The 25,026-nt window shown below is 30.9% G+C and overlaps 1 protein-coding gene across 3 annotated transcripts in view; it reads right to left on the bottom strand.

Annotated features, from left to right (window-relative positions):
• LOC112601592 (rho GTPase-activating protein 20-like) overlaps nucleotides 1-25,026 on the bottom strand; it is a 213,472-nt gene that overhangs the window by 5,578 nt on the left and 182,868 nt on the right. For all 3 annotated transcript variants that reach the window (XM_025349299.1, XM_025349313.1, XM_025349305.1), the window contains 5 exons: nucleotides 7,228-7,347; nucleotides 4,841-4,939; nucleotides 4,394-4,561; nucleotides 4,028-4,251; nucleotides 87-213 (listed from right to left, as the gene is read on the bottom strand). In XM_025349299.1, the coding sequence (XP_025205084.1) occupies nucleotides 87-213; nucleotides 4,028-4,251; nucleotides 4,394-4,561; nucleotides 4,841-4,939; nucleotides 7,228-7,347 (738 nt within the window). The remainder of the gene's footprint in view (nucleotides 1-86; nucleotides 214-4,027; nucleotides 4,252-4,393; nucleotides 4,562-4,840; nucleotides 4,940-7,227; nucleotides 7,348-25,026) is intronic.

Genomic DNA, 25,026 nt, shown 5'->3' with positions numbered 1-25,026 from the left:
TATGTGACATTATTTTTAATGTATACGAATCGTATAATACGATGTACATTATAGGCTAATATTACATTAAGACAGTAGACACTCACGTATTCTATACTAGTGTTGAGATCTTGATAAAACACTTGGATGTTGGTAGTCGGAGGATCTTTACGTATTTCTTCTTGCGATTCTTCTGCCAGTTTTGACCACCACAAATTTCTGGTTGCTTGGGTGCTAATTAACATATATAAAACAATATAAAATTATTATTATTGTATCGAAATGTTACTAGATGCAACAAGAATAAAACACCAAACTAATAAACGGCTTCACTATGTATAGGTACTTCCTGTAACACATGTAACTAGTAGCTAATTCTTTTATTGTACATGACAACGATCTAAGATTCATATATATAATATATTATACATTATACCTGTATATAATAATAAATTCTGTACCAAGCTGTATAATAGTTTCATAAACCTACTCTATAGATGAAGCGATTCTCTTATTACACGTATAATAAATTATATAATCCGACAAATATTTATTATTATTTATCCCAACTCGATAAGCAATACCGACGTGCGTTCTGGGAATTTTATAGGCGCCTGGCGCTAAAGATATATGTTTTCATTGTTCATATAATTTTTTTTTTAAAACCCACATATATGCATTATCTTACGGATGTTATTTCAATTAGATATAAGCATAAAAATACATGGAGATTAAATTCATAATATACAAACAATAAATAATTAAATATCCCAAATTACTCACATAACACTTATTTTAATCAAACATTATTTTTTCTGTGTAAAATAGAAAAGCCAATCATTTTAAACCTTCACATTAATTAATAATTTATATAAAATCAGATAACTCAAATTCAACATACTTTACAAATAGCTTTGTTATTTACCTAATAAGGAATAAATAAAATAATTTTAAATTATCGTAGCAAATTATTTCAACTACCAATTAAATTCAATAAAAATTAATGCGTATGCATATTTTTATCAAAATATTTCATTTTTCTTTAAAAAGTTATTAAACATTCTTTCGGCATAAATCATAACGCTTATTATATTATCTATGATAGGAAATTTATTCATAATAATGAAAAATGTGAAAATATTAGTTTTTATTGACGATTATTTAAATATAATTATTATTATTTATTTGAAACAAAAAATTAAAAAACAAAAATGTACTTACGAATTATTTTCTTCACAACAATTTTTATATTTAAAACTACCATTACTATTCCAACCATTTTCCAAACCAGGTAGTAAAAGTTTAACGCTAAGTTTTTCATTATACCCTAAATTGAAATCAAATAAAGCAAAAAACTTCTTTATGAACTTAAACATATTTTTTATCCTGTGTCTGTATAATGCATTAGTTGAATGGAGTGATTTAATTATCATATTTTTCCCGTAAAATCATAATCATGCATTGAAACACGTTGTACTTCTTTGAACGTATTCTGAACACTAAGCGTTCAAACTTGATAATTATTGATAAAATATATTGTTTGAACAAACAGTATTATGTGAATATATAGAACGAAAATAATAGATAACGATATAGGAGGGGGCTATCATTATTTTGTAATACATTTATATTATTTTCGATAATTTGTAAAAAAACCTTTTAATAAAATATAAATATATAGGTATATATTAGTTATTAAATTATATATTAAATTATTTAGGTATCTACTACAGTAATAAATATATTTATGTATAATAATGTGTTATTAATAGAAACACGTTAACGAATTCATAATATAGAATCGGAAAATTGAATATATGACTGCAGATTAAGATTAAATAATAGGTTATTATAATACATGGATGATTTATGAAGTATGAAATGTCGAGATCATTTATTTATTGACCTTTGCGTTGCAGTATTTAAGCGCTTTACGTGTCTAAAAAAATGTTTTAGTCGTATTATTTTAAATTGAAAATTTAAGGAACGTTATAAAAAATTTAGCATAAAAGAAACATAGTACTATAATACGCGGCCGCCTAATTTAATATGGCCAAAATAACAGTGACAACCGGTCTAGCGTGCGAGTGGGTACACCATTATTAATATATTCCTGCGCGAACGTAGATCCCCGTTGATAAACTCAGGTGAGTTAAAGTGACAAATGACTGCTTTTAACTCGTTCGAGCAAAGAGTAATTTTAGTTCCATATCAGCGACAACGACCATAACACGATATTGATTTCCCACGGTCACAGAAAATTATTATTTTTTTTTAAATTTATGATACCGTGTGAGATAAGAATATATAGTAGGTACCTTTAATATACATTAAACACCATAAGCTTATCAATTTGTTGGCGGCCTAACTATGAAAACAAATATTGCTTAACCTACATATTTATATATAATGTACCTATAGTAAATAATAATACACGTAAATATATTTTAAGTATGCGCGATTGCAAAATGCCAAACGTATATCAAAGAAATGAAAATTTCTAAACATAAAATTACAACGATTATTTTTATTTGTTTCATGTTATTATTATTTTGAATAATTAAAAAAAAACATGTAAAAGTGATGTACATCTCCATTAAAGCTATATCAATAGTTACTCTTGTTCCCTGTGAAAATTTCACATAATTATATACTATTATTTTTATATATTGCGACTAATTTTCAAGGACACGACCTTAGTTTAACACGCAAGAAATGCAAACTACACGGGCGATAATATTTTGTGCTAATATTTTGTTGTTGTTGATTCGGCTTAGTTTACGCTGATTGAAATGAATTTTTTAAGAATAAAATATGATTTTGTTTTGTTATCCGATCTTAATTACGACTTAATTTTTATGCTTTAATTGAAAACGTCACGAAACTGTTTTGACTCTTGATTCGATCAGATAGTAGATAAGTTATTTTTGATAAACAACCAGATATTTATACAATCAGTTATCTTAGGTATAATGGCAACGAGGCATATTATTGTAAAAGAGGTCCCCATCCAGAGATAATCAATGATAAAAGTATGGTGACTGAGATACCACCGCAAATTTCAACGAAGAATTCATCTCTCAATTTTGTATTATAGTACAAGACTAATAGCATCTACCCTACCTTTATAACGACCAGAATTCTGCAAACGCATGGAAGTTCAAATAAATGTGAAATGATTACCCTTAGTCAATGAAAACAAAGACGTACACATTGTATTTGTCATACATTCATATTACGTACATATGTTATAATATAAAGTTAATAATTCTTCGTAGAATCATATACATTTATGTTAGCAAATTTATAATAGATAAAGACTTATAATAATATTACATTATTACATTATATTGTTTCAAATAATGTTTAAATTGATAGTCAATATGAAATTTATATACCGTAACATTATTGAATTTACTATCGCATGTACATCGTATTAAGTATAATTTACATGTATGTACTATATACACTATAACACTATATAGTATATACTAATAGTGTAATGCTATGGGTGTACTATATAGTACCTACTAGGTACTTGATATTTTATTATGACGTCATCCGTGACCCATACACAATTTAATAATAAAAATTATTGTTCATCGTATAATGATCGTATAACTATAGGCATAGAATAATATATACCCGTGGGTATAACAATAGGCCGTTTTTTTGTCTAATTAAGAGCTGCGTTTATGTCGGTAACCTATACGTGTGTATATACTTTAGTATATTATGTATGTGTACCGTTAGCAAACCTCCTTTTCCGATATACAATACCGTTTGTCCCAGTGAGTTCTAGTGATGAGCATATTATTATTATGACTATTATACGTCGATGTGCTTATAAAAGAGAACAGATTACATATATTTTGGACCACTGTTGTTCAATGTTATCGGTTCAAAGACCCTCTAGCACTAATGATAAAGAGCTGAGTACGTCTCCCGCTGAGGGACCACATCCCATGTAAACACAACCGTAAAAAAATTGTGGACATCCGACGAAGAGATTAACTATAATATGATGCATATGAAAATAGGAACTAACCTAAACACTGCCACATAGTTGGTGGTTGGCCATCCGATGACGAAAGACGTGTCCGAAGACTTGGGAATTTCAGCAACTTCGTCGATTACCGCTGGCGATTCGTTGAGCCAAATTTCCGATATCCTGACCTTGTCCTTAAGCTTAAAATTACTACCGGATTTCGCTTTAGCCACCAGCAAGAGGTCGTTGAATAAAAATAAATGACGTTCCTGACAGTGCACACCCTATACCAATTCACAAAAGGATAACATTATAAGTTAGTATTACATCATAATATGTGTGTGTTATATTACGAGTATATAATATATAATAATACATATTATTATTGTATTTGATGTTTTAATAAAAATTGTAAATACTAATTACATTAACGAATTGAACGGGAGTTTCCATTATGAACTTCCTCGGGTTATCATTTTGGATTTTGTTGGGAGTCGAAGGAGGTGACTCCGATCGTAGAGATTTCGACGATAGAGCTCTCCGTAGAGCAGCTGTACCGGTTCCGCCTCTCTTCCGGATTAATCCTTTCATCTTCTAAACAATGAGAAAAAACATTACAATTATGACTGGAAAATTTACTGAATAAATATGAATTATACTAGTATTAAGTAAAACAGCGCATACAACTATGGCAGTAGTAAAAACGGCTTATCAGATACAAATATTATACAATTATAAAATTAATAACGTCATTAGTTTAAATATTAAACAGCAAATAGAAAGTTGTTGACAAAAGTGTCATTGTTCTAAGAAGTATATGATATTATAATATTGTATTTCGATTGTTTATATTGCATAAACTGTTAAACTTACCATTGTGAGCGCTTCTTTGTCGTACAATCTGAGGAAATCGTTTGGGAAAACATCTTGAATTCGTTCTAAATCGCTTTGTTCATGAATACGTTTTACAGTCTGTAAGCAAATAAATAAATATAAATAACTATACGTATTTGCAATAAATGTATTGAATTTTTATTTCGAACAGGATATTTGATTTATAGTGTAAACAATGACATTGGTTTTTTTTTATTCAATGAGAATATAATTAGTAATGAAATTGAAATATAGACAGTTCTGCAATCGCAATTGTTACAATTGCGTTAAATAGTGCAGTATAATTTAGATAGGTACATAAAATTGTATTGCCAGGAGCAAACTTTCATATTATGTAGATGCATAAATGTTGTTTAAGCGATTCAAAAGTGTAAATAATACAATTAATAGACTGTAATAATATAGGTACCGTACGGGTGCCCGCTTGACAATTTTTTAAGTTAAGTAAAATCCGACAGGCATATTCTCGAAAAGTGCGTCGACTGCATTAACCTGTGTTGATTATAATTTTTAATTTACACCGCGTAGGCCTCGCATTTAAAACAAACATAGATAGGAACCTGTTTATATTACTATTATGCATTTGTACAATTTTCGTTTAAAGTAGAAATAGAAATTGGAACACGTCGCGAAAAGTCGACAAAAACGTTCAAGTTGAATACGCGCATTTGATATTTAATATTGTTTACTCATAAAATGTATTGCATGTAAATAATAGTAAGTCAAACAAACACACGAGATATTAACACCGCTTGTCATAGATATTTCATGTAAGAAGATAAATAATCGAGTATTAAATGTGTAATACTGTAATATGTATATAACTTATGATCTGTATGTTACACATTAGTAATATAAAATTGAAAATATTACACGGTGTTGCAGTGTTATCTTGGCGATTTTATAGTGTTGATAAACATAAATCGGGCGGGACGCGAATAACAGATTCCAATTAAATATATATTAATATTTCGTAGCGTTTATGTCAACGACAAATTCAGCTGTCAGCGCAAGTTAAATGTATCGTATTCGTATAACTTTTAAAAGTATAATAAATTATAAGGCATTTATGAAGGTAATATATGTATACAATATACATATTATTGTGAAAAATACAATTTAATAAACGTTTGAGTAGCATTTAATATACCCGCATGGCATGTTATCTTATAAAGACGTATAGGCAAACCACAAAGTAGGAATGCAAATTGTTTTTTAATCGGCAAAAAAGTTTTAAAAAGAGTAATTTTCTAAAAAACGCTAATTCATTAAAATTATATGTACATTCGCGCTGCAGTCTAATATCAACGCCTCTTCGCAAATATGAATTGCAAAGTGGTGAAATACACGCGGGGGCACACAAGACCAATATGGTCATTCTACCATTTCACTGGACCGGTACGCGCACCGGTATGTCTCTCCTTGGCACATTTAGCCCCCGTACAAATCCATTGCATAGGTAGGTCGTAGGTACTACACGTATAATATATTATCTATGTGTGTGTTGGTGTGTGTGTGTATGTGCACAAGTGTATTATATATGCTGGCGGTCTAGTGCGATTTATCGTATTGGTTTTGGGTGTGGTTTTGGCTGCGGCGATCGGTGTCATTCACACCTATATAAAGTCGTATACAACTATGATTATTTGGCGAGTGCACGGCGTTTTAATGATAATTAATTATATTATATTGTTTAAATTGGAGCGATGGTGAAACCATAGGTATACACATGCATACACTATAAATATATATAATATTTACGCGTATACTTATACATAGTAGGTACTATTATACTACCAAGAACACCACCTCTATTCATCAATGGAGATTTTAAAAAATAAACGATATATTATATTTTATACGCGGTGCGCTGCAGCTCTGTTTCGAACGCTTATAGTTCTTAGACAGTGCTCCCATTGTGGTGGATATCGAAAAAATGAAATAGGTACAAGTGGGTCGTTTTTATCAAAGAAACGAGCACATATATTATATCGGTTCAAAGGTCCGCACAATGAGCGGCAATTATATACACGGTCGAAAAATGTATATATATGTATACATATTTTTTTATTATTGTTATTTATAATATGGTAGGCGAGAAAAAAGTGATATGTTTCTTTGTGTCATGCTGAACGGACCGAAGAAAGTGGGTCTCCCTCGTACGTACAAGAGTACACGGATTATATGTATGGCATGGACAATAACCGATGCAGTTTGTTTATCAGTGCGACCGAGTCATTGGCGGCGGCGGTTTGTACGACATTCGATGAAAACGTAGTCGGGATTACGCCTACGGACGAGGGCGGTTGAATGAAAAGAATGAGAGGAAAAAAATACTCAAAATAATAATAATAACAACAACTCACTTGTTTGACGGCGCTGTTCGCCATACACAGATCGTGGTATTCGGCGCCTCTTCCATGTTCCGGTCTGGTCTCGTCCAATAAACTTTGGAAATACGTTTCGTATTGAGTCAGTCTCTGTACCTACATTGAACAAACACGTAAATGTAATTAGTGACAATGACCTTCGTGACATGTTATATTAATATATTATGTAGGTACATAACTAGGTGATCATAAAAAGAACTACTATATGATATTTCGACCCTGAACTACGTCGAACCGTAATATTATGTTATTATTATTATTATTATGTACATATCGGACTGTTGTGTGCAGAGCATCGATACGTATATCGCTCATTGATGATGAAAATTATACAAAAAGGAGATGTGTCAAACGTCAAAAGAAAACAGCAAAACACGTGGGAGAAAGATTAATATAATAAATTACATGGGCATTTGCATATTGCAAAATAAGAACTATCGTAATTACTTATGAAGGTTTAATATCGTCCACAACATTTATTATTATTATTATTTTTATTTTTTTTGACATAGATAAATTACAATTCAAAATTTATTATTCTCATGCTGAACTGTTTTTATAGGTCTTTCGTAGAAGCAGCCACATATTATAGTATATTCACAGTATTTGTAACACGTGCGCCATTCTCATTTACACACATAATAAATCTATCGAAATGGGTACCCTATAAAGTGTTATAATTCACAAACGGATGCGAGTGATTTTAACATAATGCGATAAAAAGCAATTCAATCGATTAGACGGACGATGTTTGTCTACTTTGAATTTCATAGTAACCTCCATATAAGTATTGTAACTTAAATAGTATAATGCTGCCAGTTAGTATAGATATGTATAATACTGGCAGGTTAACGACTATCGTTTCATTATTTAAGAAGACTATATTCAGTAACATATTTACGTCGTGGTCGGTACTTCGGTAATTAATGGGTACATCATACATGTGGTGTAAATAATAAGATTACAAACGTTTCTATGAAAGTATATTATGCATGGTGTATGTATAACACAAATATGTGTATTGCGTAGACTATATTTATTAGAGAAATAAATGTAAACGTTACACCAATCACTTAAACAATTGAAGGTACAGGGTATAACTTATGAGATTATAGCAAACAATTTCAAATATTCTGCTAAAACCTATCATTTCCACTATCACGATACAATTTTCTATAAAATTGTATCATCTGTTTCTCGTCCTAAATTATTTGTTTGATTAAAATGTTTACGTATTTGAAGTTTGGCATTTTTCCGTTCAAGAACTAGATTTACAATTATATTATTCAGAATTAAAGTTATTTAATTTCATTAATTAATTTTGATAGATCACATAAAATCATTGGGAAATGTTAGTAACATTATGGTACAATACTAGTGCTAATATTTATATTAACGTTATCATTATTTAAAATTAATTTAAATCTTTTTCGTAATATAATAATACATTATAAATAATTAGTATAAAAAGTTTCACTTTTTTTCTTATGAATGACTTTGGAGTTGTGGATAATAACAATTGTGTTAGCATTACTTCCCCTCTAACTATAATAAGGGCTTCGTTGTATTGCGCAAGTTACTCATTTAGGCTTTTTTCATTTAAAACTGTTTTAAAAATAATTAAAATATTATACGATATCGTATAAATTTAATGCAGAACATAAAAATTTATCTGATTTTAAACTGTTAGTTACGTATATTGCATGCATGTTGTGTACACCACCACTAGGAACTCATCGTCTACGTGCGATACTATCACACATGTACTTACATTATATACCCGAAAAACCTGTAGAATTCTAGCACGAGCGTTCTTGGAAATCTGCGAGATACCTAACCTCTGTATAGTACGAATAATATACAAATGAACACTATACTTAGTACCTACATATATATATATATATAAGTAACATGATATATCCGACAAGCTTCCTGCTGGGACACGGCAGGCGCGTCGAGAAACGTGACACTCAAACGGTCCCTGGGTTTTTGTGTAGGTACATCCTGTCGAAAGATTATCATTTAACCTCCTGGCCCAGCCTTCGTGTATCGCCGTCGTCCAACACAACCGCTTACATTATTAATACAAATTCAACGTATAGAAACACTTATTGCTATTATTACATATATAGGTATGTATAATATATTATTATTTGTTATTATTCGCACACGTGGGTATTTTCGTTTTCAACGTAGTGGAGCATTATTTGATTCTATGTAGATAATATTATATATATACGATATTCCTATATACCTCGAACAATCTATAGTTCACTCCCTAACACAATAATTATAATGTGAAAATTCACCAAAGAATTAAGTTTTTTTGTTTTTACTCATTGTAACTGCATTGAGGATATTGTTTTCCCGTACCCAGTCTGAACGATAATTAACTTTATTTCTTCCAACATTTACGATTTATGGCAAAATCCAAAGAGTATACCTTTGCAGTATATACTTTTGCCCTTGAGCTGTGCCCGTATAACGAACATATAATTTTTTTAAAACATATTTTTTTGCGTAATCGACATCGAAAAATTTCTAGTAATGTTTCAAGGTGATCTTCCTCGATTCTCCTTCTAACACACACCGGGAAAAACTACTTGTAATTATCGCAATTAACGGATTTCAGAAGAAAATATAGCGATTGAGTTTAAAAAAAAATATCACCTTTGTTATTTTAGTACGTCCTCTTTCATCATACCGACAACAATTAAATAAAAAAAGTGTACCCATTTAAAGCACCGTTTTGTTTTTAGACGATCAGTAACTATAAGCTTGGTCTCGTTACACCAATTTATATATTTAAATACTTTATAGTTTTATAATAAATGATGACAGTGCATTAAGATACATCGCGAACTAAACGCTCACAGATAATAAAATTTGATGATATTATGTATGTTCAATAATCTTCAATCTTATTAGTTTACTTATAATCGACATGGTTATATACATGTAATGACAAGGTTTTGATCGTAAACCGTTCATCGTACTAATTTAAAAAAAATAATTTTTATGAAAATTATAATATGGAGTACGCTTAAACACTTAAATACGTACTTTGTTGTGTGTACCCCGTTTACAATAGGCACATACTGCATATAGTTAATGGTTATATAGGAAATAAGTTATAATTGTTATTTGTATAAAAAGTATATTTATATAACTTTGTCATAAGACTATAATATTCTTGTACATAAGTTGTCCATTAAATTAATTATTGATAATCATGCATTATTAAAATTTGTTAACATGATTAAATTAAAAATAATGTGTCGATGTAATAAAATTGTAATACTTCTCCGACAAATACATTACATTCTAGTACACAGAAATGGTTTAGTAATACTAAAAGTAAAATATATTATTAAATTTTATTTTTATATTTTAATAGCTTTATTACGTCAATATACATTGTGCAGTGTGAATTGTGATTCAGGTACCTATATGGGCTATATAATGTAATAAAACGATTACCTACTTAAAATAAACATTTAAACAACTTATTTAAATAAAACAATTTATATTCTGTACCTACACACCCATAAATTAAATATTATTTTGAGAATTATCCAAGTTTTATCAGTTATGAAGAAAACGAATAAGGAAGGTAGTAGGTAGATAGGTACATTCAATAATTTAAATATACTGCAATAGGTATTCGTGTAAAGCATACGCTAAATCATTGATTTGTATTCATATCCACAATCCACATACATAATATATTATCAATATATGTTTATATTTTCTGATTATTTAATAATACATTAGAAAAAAAAAATGTCAGATACTCTAAAAAAACTAATCTTTTCGATTTGTAGTAAATAATTAAAGCTAAAATGAATGAAGGTCAGGAAGGCGTGCTGAGGGATGCACACCGGATAAAACAAAAACTAAAGCCGTTTAAAGCGAATCTATATCAGTTTTAGTTATGATTAAAACCAATGATTCCCGCCCGGACTAATATTACCAAAATGTATACCTACCATCATTCCAATTTATTATTGTTTATTATTGTTAACGACTTCATTTGAAAAGACATTTCGGGGTGGGCCCGGCCCTAATAGATGTATCGACAAAAGTATGCGCCACTGCTGTCTGTAGCTATATATACAGTTAACGACGTGTGTCAAGTGTATTGAGTGATAATATCCTGCTCGGTGATGAAATATAGAGGAGTATGTACGTATAATCGTTGCATCGGATATTATCGCGTCATCTCGGCTGTGTAATTAACCACGGAGGCGTTTCCTTATAGACGATGTAATATATTATATAAAATGAACCGGTAGACCGGAACCCAACATATCGTCGAATAAAAAAAACAGAATCGTTGATTAAGGGAGTGGGGTCAAAATAAAAATAAGAATATCCCCGTTTCTTTAATCAAAAATATCTTGAGTTTCTTGAAATAATTTTTCACGACTAATGTCGTCGCCTTGATCGGCCGGGGGATGACGTTGAAAGGTAGCATATTTGCATATTTTAAATACATATAATATGCAGAGGTATATAACGGTTTCCAGTATTATATATCAATGTCTATGTATGTATATCATATTATACGCACGCACCAGCCGCGAAACACCTGTGGGACGCGAACCAGTTTGTGTCGAGATTTTTCCGTTCGCGCAACGCTTATTTCAGTGGCGTTCTGCAACGGGATGCACTCGCGGAATGTATGTATACATACACGGCGCATACGTTTGTTATTATCATTATAATCATCGTCATCTGTACACACGCATAATATATAACACACGTATAAATGGCGCGTCCGGACCGTTTTAATTCGAGCTACGGATTTACAAGCAACCAGTGCCGGATAAACCGTCGGCGCAAAACGGTGCATTGCACTAGGGCACCGTCGCTATGGTATGGTGTTGGATCGGACATTATGGATATCATAGTGCCATAAGTGATGTATTAAAAATAGCATAATAACATCGCGTTCAGATGACTAAATATAATATTATATCGAAATTATAATAATTATTGTATCGCAGTTAATGAATTTGTTTTATTTTTTTTTTTTTTCGTGGTCGGTCCCAAAGTTTTCTTTCGCAGCAACCCGGGTTCGAGATTCGGCATTACTCGAGTAACGCGAACGTCTCGGCCTCAAGTCTTTTCCATATAATATTATAGGTGCGCTCTATGTTATTCCGATTATTTTAAACGCGACTCGTCGCCACCACAGCATGCAGAGGGTGATCACCGCACCGTTACGCGCGCGCGTTCCCCGAAATCGAGACACCGCGAAATCGAGGCTATCCGCGGCGCCGCGACGTATAATAAACGGGGTCACTGGTGTATCGAAAACGCGTGCGGATTCCTACGTCATGTAAATTAATGAACGCTAGATGTTGCTGTTATTGTGCGACGGCACTCGCGTGTGTGAGTGTTACGGATCCTGCTGGCCCGGGTGAATATAATATTATATTATACACATAAGTACACGCGGGCTATGTACTAATATAAATTATACGTATTATATATAATGTGATAATATGAATAGACGACTAATTCAAAAACCGTAACCCGGTAACTGTACCTATATATTTTATTGTAATAATAATAATATAATGTTATCATAATAATGATCATCACTGGCGTCGTGCGGACGCCGGACGAAGCATTTCGGTTGTCGCAGAGACACCGAAACCCCCGATAGGTTCTGCAGCAGCAGCAGTTTGTGTTTTGCCTAAGTGTAGGTATCTATATAAAACATAGTATTACTGTTTTCAAATTGTAATGCATACGGTTCGCTGGTCGAGAATGGCTCACGAATGGCGGTCCTTTTAATCGAAAAACTCCCATTGCTATATCCACCGTGAACCACGCATGACAAATAAATCGTATATTATGATGCGAGTAAAAAATATACGGATAGAACGATTCAAACCTGACCGGCCGTGTCCAAACATTATCGCATTAAAATCCAGTCGGTGTTTTTCGATTCGACAGTATTTATTATACCACACACACACACTGGCATTACATACATAATATACTAATGGTAAAATAATTATAATAGCTGTATGGTTATTAAACTTCGCGCCTATTAATAACTTGAAATTTAAAATAAACTGATTTGAAATGCGCAGTACCTGCATCTATTATGACATCCAACCGCGTTTAACGTGGCATCGAATTTAATAATAGAAATATGCATTCAATTTATCGATTATTTCCATGAAATTATATAATAAATCAAATTACTGAAATGCATAATTAGGAAATTTATTATTATTATTTAAAAAAAAAAAAAAAATTAGGTATTAAAAAACATTTTTACTTTTTAATGTATTTGTCAACAGAAGTAGTTGTTACAACTTGCAATAGCTGTATTTGAATAAACAGAGCTCAGGCTATATAAGCCACGAAAAAGTACTTAGTATATTTAAAACATACTCGTACTCTAATACTTGAAAAATTCGATATAATATTGCCTATTAGAAACATAAAAAATGTAAAAATATTATTATTGAATTTTTAATTATCTAAATCTTATTTATTACTTATTAATAATCTATTATATATCAAATTTTAGACTGAATTAATTTAAAAAAAATTGAGATTAATTGAAATGTTAAATGCAACACTTATAAAAATTAACAAAATTAGCACCACAATCAAAAAACTAATACTAAAAATTCAAAATTGTAAAAATATAAAACATAATTTTATTTTATATATTGTTTACTCTACTATTTTTTTATGTGAGTGTATAGTAATATTTGCAAATACTACAAAATCTGAGCTATAGTAATATTAATGGCATTATAATGACAATATTATTATTGATTGGAATATTTTAAATGCTAAGTTAAAATAAAATGTACGTTTCAGACATGTCTTCAAAATAAAGAATTCAAAACGTTATGGAACAAGTTATGTTCGCGAAACAGACATCACACCGCGCGCGTACATAATAATAATTTTACGTATTCGTAAATAGCCATAAATCGACTGTTAAACGAATAAAAACTTCAAACGTCTGGGTATCTAATAATATTCAGACGGCGTCGGGATGAACTGTGAAATGGTGTTGGTGTATATACATATATATATATATATTGTTATTCGGCGGGCGTGCATCACGAAAGGATTATAATATACAGACATACATGTATCGGCGTCAATTATTATTATTATTATTATTATTATCATCATCATTATTATTATATAGGCACCTGCTGGCTGTACGCCCGAATAATTACATATACATATATAGAATATACGTACTGTACATAAGTACTCGAATATATATATATTTTGGTACGTGATTTACCCTCCAAGGCCAATATTGTTTATATATATATATATATTGTTAGTAGTATACCCAACTGGTACGTTTATATTGTATACGTATATTTCTATTTCTATTCCTATTTTCTTTTCTTTTATTTTTTTTTTGCGATTCGCCCGCGTTTCCTGTTAATTACAACGCGACGCTGCTCGTAAAAAGGACATGAACACGATAGGCTGGACAGTGTGTTTGTGTATATATATATAATGTCAGTGTGCTCTATCGTGTTTGTGTGAGTGTGCGGGGTAAGACTGCTGGACCGGCATAAAAGGAACCAGTCGTTTCCATGTTTGCGAAACGGATGTAGTCCTATAAAATACGCACAAGGAACGTGCAACGTCGTCGCGTCTATGCTGAATATATGGATGCTGCGGTCGAGTTTTCGTTTTCGCAGTTCCTCTCGTATATAAATTCTGTGCGTGCGGGGTTATAAACTTCCTGTCACCGGAAAGTCTGTTCTTCTATGCGATCTCATCACGTTATAACAACAGTATAACACCATCATACAGTACATAATACAAATATATTAAGTATAGATATATTATAAGTATATATGTATTCAATTATATCCCAATTGTACATTTTTTATTTATTTATTTATTTTTGATAGGCCTATAAAATCTTATAATCGTTAAGATAATAAATCGTATTACCTCGACATCATAAAAAATAATAATATCAGACCTCCGACAATATTAAAGCCTCAGCATCCGAGGCATGGTAAAAATGATACCTAATATTATATTTCGTTATATTAATTAACTTATATCGTTTCTGAGAGAACTTTAGAGTTTGAATTTACAACTAATTTATTATATAACAGCATTTCTCATTGATGTTTAATATACAAATATCCATTTATATGAACCTACGCGCATTATATAATGATTGAGTTTGAATTAAAATTTAATTCGCCCTAAGCATAATAAAATATTTACTTTGTAATTTCATAGGAGCGCGCGATTTATCAAACAACTTTTATCTCGCACATTGCTATATATGTATAATGTCCGAATATTATCATCTATACACGACAGACTCGGATTCTGTGGCGGTATTTCTTTGACCGATCTATTATGTTTACACTGCACTCATAACGATACAAACAAGTGTATTATGAATAATTATATGACATGCTTTTTATATAAAAAAAATGTCATCAGCAGTTTCAATATATTTTTTATTATGTAAACGAACGGATATACAATAAGATCAAAATGTACAATACTGTTAAGAATATATGGGTTATAAAAATTATCATCGTATTAATGCTGTATAAAAAAATCATACATTAATGTACGACGTATACATTTTTTTTATGAATTTTTTTTTTAATTCATTACAACTATATCCTATTCATCATAAATACGTATATATACATATAATGTATATTATGAATTATGATTTAGAACCAGTTGTCGGTTCTTTGTCATTTTTATATGTCCCACGTATCACACACACATGTTATATTATTATTATTCTTATATATTATATGCAGTATACATCGATGGCAGCGAGCATGAAGAGGGATTTACGCAATACCCTTTAGAGAAAAAACTCCCCCGTATCACACCGGAACAATGGATGCGTTCGTTTTTACCCTGAAGCCGTTTTTGTAGTTAATTATTCCTGTGTAGAGTATACGCGTCTATAATATACGCAATAGGTTTTCGATTTCAGTTCATACATCTTTCATCTATAATAATATTACATAGCCAACGAGGTCGTTGATATTATGCCGTTTTCTCGCACAAACGCACTCACACCCGCGCGATATTATAACAATATATTATTATTACGACAACGATCATCGTCGTTTGCCGCCGTTAATGGAGCGTAAAATTTGTCTGGGCGTGTCCGGCTCTTCGTACAGGTACCTAATACATATGCATTGTACACTGCAGGTATCCGGACGACGTTGTCGCCGGTCGTCCGGAACTCGTGCACGGCCGAAAAATAACGACGCGCGCGACGAAAGAGGGCTCATCACGTCAAAATGAAGACGATAATAATATTATTATAGTTTGCTACAGACCAACCCATTTGTAAATATTTTTACAAACGAAACACGAATATCTATAGGAAAGCAGGCAGGTAGGTAATACAAGTTACTAACGCTGCTGCGAGAAACATGACGACGTAATAAAAACGGACGCTGATCGGACTGTCTGTAGTTTGTTTAATTATAAACAACCATAACCGACTACATTTTCGCATTAAGTATATAGGTATATCAAGTACCAACCACAGTAGTGTTGTGGTCTGTTCGTCAGCGTATCCTTACTTGAGGTCTAGTTAAAATCAATTACACTACACTTGTACTGCGGTTTAAATCGGATTTTTTATTTAAATTACTTAATTTAAAGATAAAAAGGAAACAAAGTAGGTACATTTTATTTATTATTATACAAACGCATAGGTATACAAAATCCGTAGTCAACCGCAATATGTAATATCAGATATATTTTCTAAATAAAATATTTATTCGGTAACATAAAGATGCAAATGATGAATCTTTTCTATACCGAAATGAGGATGAAAAAAGTTAATATTTCAGAGTTCAGTTAAAATTTTAAAATTCAATACACAAGAATGAATATTAGTTATTGAATTCTTCAAAATGAATAATTCCACATTTTAAAACTTGTTTTAGGGGTATCGTTTTATGTACTCTATACGATTTTGTTATATACTAAAGAATTTTTATACTGAATAATTGTTGCAGGTCGCAGGTGAGCTGTCATTGACAATAAAGAAAATTCCGAAGTATTCATTGTTCCGGCACGTAAATAGTTCGCGATATATAAGCACATTTTTATTTCTCAAGAATTTTTATTATTTACAAATCAGTCATGTGAATGAGTTGACTTTTTTTTCCTTTGGCCATGTTATTTAGGTACTTTATTATTATTGTTATTAGCTTATTGTTAAATACTTAAATATGTATATAAATATATTATTTATAAAACCTATTTATAGAAGATTATTCATAAACTTATAATTTTAAATAAAAATTTTTATTTTAGTATTTTAAATTATTATTTAGGTGCATCTCTAGTCCCTATATAGTATTATATAAGTATATATTTTGAATAAACAATTAAATAATATATTTAACAATTTTTGTTATTTTTTATTTTAAATAAATTCTTGTTGCTTTTAAAGTGCTACAAGTTTATTATTTGTGTTACAGTTTCAGCAACTTGTTTTTCCGATATAAACTCGAAGTATGATTATGGGAACTGGTCGGTAGAGACTTTAACAGTCGTTATTACTAACATCACTGAATGTACACTAGTATTTTTCTTCGAACAGATGACACACCCGACATCGTACAAATTATACACATGCAATGTAGTAAAAAACGTTTATATGTGGGCTATTTTGTTTTTAGTTTGCGATTAGACATCTTCATCCAATAATTTTTTATAACTTGTTTAGGAAATTCCAAAAAAAAATCAATACATATTATAATATTTTAATTGCGTCATGATGGGCGTACGGCGAACAAAATAATTTCGGAAGTGAATTTTCTTGCGACCAGTTATGTAAATGTTACTGCAGGCTATTTATTAAGATATACGTAAAAAATAAAAACATTTTATTGTCAAGTAGGCAATACAAAAATAGACGATGATAGTGTTTTAAGCTCTTATTTAAAAAACAATCATGTATGTAAAATATTAGATAAGTATTTGATTTTTCTAGGATTTAATTTTTTACACAGATCAGTAACTACTGGTTAGTATATACCTATATTTATCGTACAACAATATAAAAGTGTTATCAATTGTCTAACAGATATTTCAAGGTCAATTAATTCACTACCTATATAAGGTGTAAATATTTTACTGTGCTTCCGCACAAAAACACGTGTTAATTATTTGTATCATGAGATTTGGTAACATGTTTGTTGATCACTTTCCGGTTGTCTCATTAAAAAGTACACGTATTGTTTACGTTGTACTGATTATCACAGGATGAATAGCAAAATCATTTACATTAGGTTTTAAATTCGGACACTCGGACGAGGTCAAGGTTCATTGAGACGATGTTAGATTTGGTAATGTATCTAACTGTTGAATTTTCAAATTTTCATTCATTTGAACAGAATTGTAAATAATATACTATTTTTAATGTAGCTCCAGGCTTTTCTGAATGGTCTCCAGTGGAAAGTAGAATCGACCGATTGCCAAACGTGGTTATAAGTCGGAAATGATGTAACAAAATTTTGTTTAATCGCCAAAATACTTTTTCATGTACCGGTTTTTTAATGCCGGCAGCTACGCATCTTAACATATACCTACATATAGGTATAATACATATTATTATTAGTTATCACATACAGCATACATGATCAGGAAGTTTTTATTTGAAACATATGACTGTCAGACCGTGTGACTGTGTGAATTGGATCTATTTGTTAATTTGTTAGTGTACCAACTGCAAATGTAAGCGGATTTTCAAAAAGCATAAAATTATTTTAAAATAATTAAATATATTAAATTACTCATTACTCATTATTATTTAATTTTAAAATGATTTAGCGTGTGATTGGGTTTCAAATTAAATCTTATGTAAGCATATAATTACTGATTATTGAACATACTAATTTATTTTGTGATATCCTTGAAGTGTCTTTTTAACTTCAGATTAACAAATAATATAGCGGTTTAGATACACGTATATATTATTGAGTCTTATGTCTACTTACCGAAATTGTCTAATAAAAAACCATTGTGTATTTTGATTTTATTGATGAATTTATAAAAAAAAGGTTTTTGTGAGGTATTCTAACCCTCGTTCATGTGTAAATTTTGTCCTTCAAAAAACAAATGAAACAAGTGGAACCTACTGCAGAGTGCAGAGAAAATACCCTAACCATTTCCATCTAATCATTGACGACAAAGAATTTTTATGCTTTACAGACACGTCAGTTGATGAGTGATTGTTAGTGAATAACACTCTCTCTTCACTTGAATAATTATTTAATTATAATAGTTTAGTAATTAGTTATATCTAATTGGTATGCTAGATTATATGAACATTATTTAGGTATCTATTATTATTACTTATAAAACGCGATTAATTTACAAATAATATTAATGTTTGAAGTTTTGTTGCATCAATTGACTAAATATTTTAATATCATAATATAATATATATAAAATGTATATTATGAAATTATATCTATTTTATTAATTTAAAATGACAGACAATTCGCTCACTTAACAGCCTAAAAAGCCGATCTAAAATAAAAACAAATGCAATACTCATTCGGGTCAGATATCGAATTTCATATGGCTGCAATACACAGGTATAGATATTCAATATAACAATATATATAATATGATTGATTCATTGTAATATAGGTTATATATAAAATAAATAAATAAGAGTATATTGCAGTTAATGTTGGTATTACGTTACCACAAATCATACAACGTAGGTAATTTATTCGACAATTATTAGTGTACTATATAAATAAGTTAAAACTCTTAGTAAATAAATTCTTTGGTGTCATATTTTGGTTCAAGTTGATAAAAAGCTAAAAATTATGTACAGTGATGATCAATTAAATATTCAATTAGACCTAATCATAAAACAACCATAAACTACACATTAAGATGTGGAATTCAACGAATGGCGATTATCGATGGTAATGATCGATAAACATATTTTAAGACGTCGCTGTAATAGCTGATTGTGCATCGTTTAAATTCAAAATACCGATAATATCTTTTGAAAATTTGCTAATTGCGGTCCCTCCTTGGCAGATATATTCGAGGAATGGATGACTTGAGGCACCTTTATTTGGAAAACATTTATAACGACTAGAACGATGATATAATAGCCGAAAACAAAATTCATATATTTCCTAGAATTCAATTCTCACGGTATAATATTATAGAAAATTTGTTGATTATCTATTCCATAAGTTCTATAAGTGTCATAACGTATGTGAAATTTAACAATTTATCGACTTTATGAGATTATAAACTAATTATAGTCAAGACTAAAGATAAAACAAACCAAACACACACACTCGCACATAATATTATAAGTAGAGATAGAGAAAAAATAGATAACTTATCTGAGAATAGTCTACATAAGTATAAAAACATACCGAATTCGTTACGAGAACCATTCGAAATGCATTGTAGTTGAATAAATCCCAAATTGTTAACGTTTAAGATCACCGTAGCACTGTAGCAGTAGGTAAAACCGATACGCGATTACATAGTTCTGATAAAAATATTATTAAGAAAAATAATACGCATTCGGGTTGAAAATCAAAATAGTTCACACACACACATACACTTCGCAAAAATCGCGACGTACAAACGGCGCGACAGACGATCGACGTGAGACGGATGGCACTCGAACTTGAACTGGCCAGCCGCGCAGTCCAGCACACTCCAGCCGCTTCCTCGTTGTACAGCGCAGTGTCCTCGGCACTGGCGCTATCTATCAGCCAGATCGGGCGAACGCACGTTTTGTATTTTCAAAACATTTTTACAACACATCGAATCATATACTTATTGTATGATGTATAGTATGAGCGTGTATTTTACACAAATATTCAACACACACGCATAATATGACCAAGACGAATGTGCGAAAATCGTCCATTTCCCGCACCGCCTTGTATAAGTGCGTAATAATAATAATAGTAATAACACTAATAATAATGATAGGTAATAATAAAAGCATCGTCATCGCCGTCATCTATTATTATGCAACTCGTAAAATTGACCGATTACCAAGGAGACTCTGTATAATATTATTATCATATTGAGGAATATATCTTCGGGAAGCCCTCAGGCGGCGACGGAGTAATCTAGTTTCTTTTTTTTTGCAAGGTAGAGGAAACAAATTGGTGCCGGGTTGATATTTCTTTTTTTTTAAATATTCGCCTTTTTCCTTCGCATGATTTACGGACACACCAACACGAGGTTTAACGCAAAACAATCAATATATAATTGCTTTTTAGTAATAACAGCGACGTTGATTATACTTAATAATAGTTTACAGTTATTAAACGGCCAGAGTGTTCTTGTGTTTAACAATTATTTATTATATATAATGCGTACCTGTATGTAAAATATGTATACAACCAAGACCATTCCAACGATAAAACGATGTAATAATTTTGAAGTAGCATCCTCCCTTGAACACTTTATTCGAATTATACCGGGAAAATCGTTAATTATAAATCACAATTTTAAATGAAATTTTAAGTTGTTTTTTAATATCTTTAAATTCGTCGTTTTGTAGAAATAGGGCCAAAATTAACTACGGAGAAGGAGAGCCAAGGGGTTTGAATACGTGTTTACACTAAACCTCTATTTTTTCTTCAAATACTACCTGAACATATCATGCAATTAGTAAAACTTAATTTACAAGTAATTTTAAGACGCTTTTTTTAAGTATCATAAGGATGCAAAAACAAATTTATATATTTAAAGTGCTGTTATGTGGACTTGCAGTTACTTTGCTGGTACTTAGTATAATTTGTATTCCACTCAATTCAAATTTAAAGTTACAGAAATTGTGTAGGTTTTAACAAACTACGTTGAATAAGTTGGTACGTTAATACCTAAGTAATATATTATACAGTTATAAATATATTTTTGAAAAAAACGCCCACGATAAACGAGCGCCAGGTCACGCGCTATATATAATAGAGTGCCGAAAAAATTACGGAAAATTATTACGCTATTTGCGGATAAAACTCACAGACACAAATTATATATGACGTATTATACTATTATAATATTATTGTTGTTGTCGTTGTGCTGCAGTTTTTGCACACTGCGCTCGACTGCTCAAGACACGTTTCTGTTGTTTCTTCTACTGCGGAATAAGACCGTCTCGATTGCTGCTGGACAGTAGGTATATAATATGAAGAAAAAACGCGTTACATGACGATTCGCGCCAAATGACTCATATTTGCACACGCACGACAGTAAACTATACAATATTATGTTGTAGTTTGTGTTTGAATATTGTACTGTAACGAGAGTGTTAATGTGTTATAATATATTTTAATATCGGCGACGTAGATTGAATTACATCTTACATGATTTTTCGTTAAATTACATTTTTATTCCAAGTAAGTATCATATACCTTATCTAGTATTCGCTGACTGTTCGATTGAGGTACGAGTGCATTGAAATTAATTTAATTCGACCAAAATCACGAGTGTTTTATCCTGCTGCGTCACTGAATGAATTCTAATTAATATTTATATTATATTGAATATTCGTATATTATATTAGTTTAGTTTAAGAATATACAAAAATGCGACTATTTTTTACTTCCTTTAATGAATATAATGAAAAAATATAAAAATATTTTCATACCTACCTAAAATAATATATGTCTACATATATTATGCAGGGAAGGGAGGGGTAGATACTCAGTAGTGATTTAGAGACATGTATTTCATAATATAGCCAATTGATTATCAAACTGCCGTCAACTTAAATAATCATCAGTTGTTTGCAAACCGATGCCCCCTATATATTTATTTTTTCACTTTTTTTATGTAGATATATAGAGTTAGATAAGCCGAGAACCGTAATGTACGTATACATCATATTATGTTTGCCAACAAAATCATCTAGTCATAAAATTTGCCGTCCAACGGATGTAAGCATACACAATAAGCTATAACATTTAATGTGTAATAGTGTTTACTGTTATTAAATATTCGTCGATAGATAATAAATTTAATTTATAATTATTATGTTACTTGCTAACTGTTTTATTTCAACATAAAATTATTATATAATTATTTTTTTCAAATATTGATGCTTAGTAATAATTCTAGTTTCATATACAATATGATTGTTTGAAAAAAAATCACCACAAGAAGATCAGGTATAAAATAAAATGGTGTAAGAAGTAATAATTATAAGAATAATTGGTGAGAAAAAATTATACACTCGGCTATAAAAATAATCATATCGTGTGTAAACAATAATATGATTGTCAAACAAAAAAATATTTGAAAAAAATATTTAGCGTATTATATATTACTGCAGGTAGGTAGTGTAAACTGTAATGTGTAATAATATACGACCGTCTCCACGTCTCTATCGCAATAGTAAGAAATATTACACGACGATGCGTGTAAGATGTTTATATGACAATGGACTACTCATTGTCGGACGACTCCTCGAATAAAATGAATACATATCTGTGTAATATTATAATATGTATACTGAAGGCGTTTTGTTTACAAAAAACACAAAATAAATTATAATATTATTTTGTGTATGGCTATAAAACGTATACGTGATTTGTGGATGGAATAATCGTGTGTGCGTACGTTTTCAATGAACTTGGCCCGAATATTGCTGCAGCTATATTCTTCTTACGCACGAAATTATTCAACAACTACGCAACGCTTAAGACTAAACACAGCAGTCGACAACAGCTCTACGGCGAGCTCCCCCCCACCATTCCTGAATGCATTCAGCCGATCCAGAAGGTATATTATAATCTCACGGGTTTTGAAACGTATTAGCCGAATCTATTAGCGCGTCGCTCCGTACATCATAATATTATAAATTGTTTACCCCGTGGGCCGCGAGAATTTTATTTTTTTCCCGGCAACTTGCTGCACGCGCGCTCACACACGTACGACGTACTACACACAAACTTATACGTGCGCATTTTTTTTTATACATATACAAGTGACGAGTCTCTCGTATTATATATTACACAGCGAGCCGATAATTACGGGTTTCCAAAGATTACTGGTTCCTGCAATGCAAATATATGCGACAGCGGCGGCAACGACGACGAGTAAAATCAAAACGAATTAATAAACGAGTGGAAGTCGCAACACACACACACACAAACACTATATTTTTAATAGCTGTATCGATACGATAGATAACTATCGTAAAAATAAAGAAATGTGTATTTATTCCAACCGTATGTATGTGTAAACGTAAATATATATATATATAAAATATATTACTTAATGCTGTAGGAGACGCATGCCGATACCGGTCGAAAATCTTGTGCAAACATCCCTTAGGGCAAAATATATCTGGCTGCGATTTATCGGTCGACAATATAATATTATAACATCTACGCATAGATATATTAAATGATGGCTGCGGTATACATAATAATATGCGTTTATTATTATTATTATTATTATATCAAAGTACGAAGTTTTTGGCTAATCGCAAAATATAACATTGTATACTACACGGGGAAACGATCTGGTTATTATTGAGCGAGTGGACGATCCGACCGGAATACACTTTATATGGATTATATTATCGTCGACGTGGGCCCGGAAGACATGTCGATCGATGGAAATCTATTAGGCAGATTGTGTGCAGCTTGTCCAGCCAGCAGCGATTTGTCGAACAATATTAGCGAATTAAATAGATTTTATGAATTCACGCACGTTGCGAATAAAAATCAAACATAACAG

This window comes from Melanaphis sacchari, unplaced genomic scaffold, assembly GCF_002803265.2.
Source record: "Melanaphis sacchari strain LSU unplaced genomic scaffold, SCAv2.0 Contig0_pilon_pilon, whole genome shotgun sequence".
Lineage (NCBI taxonomy): Eukaryota > Metazoa > Arthropoda > Insecta > Hemiptera > Aphididae > Melanaphis > Melanaphis sacchari.
This window is presented reverse-complemented; position numbering and strand designations above follow the sequence as displayed.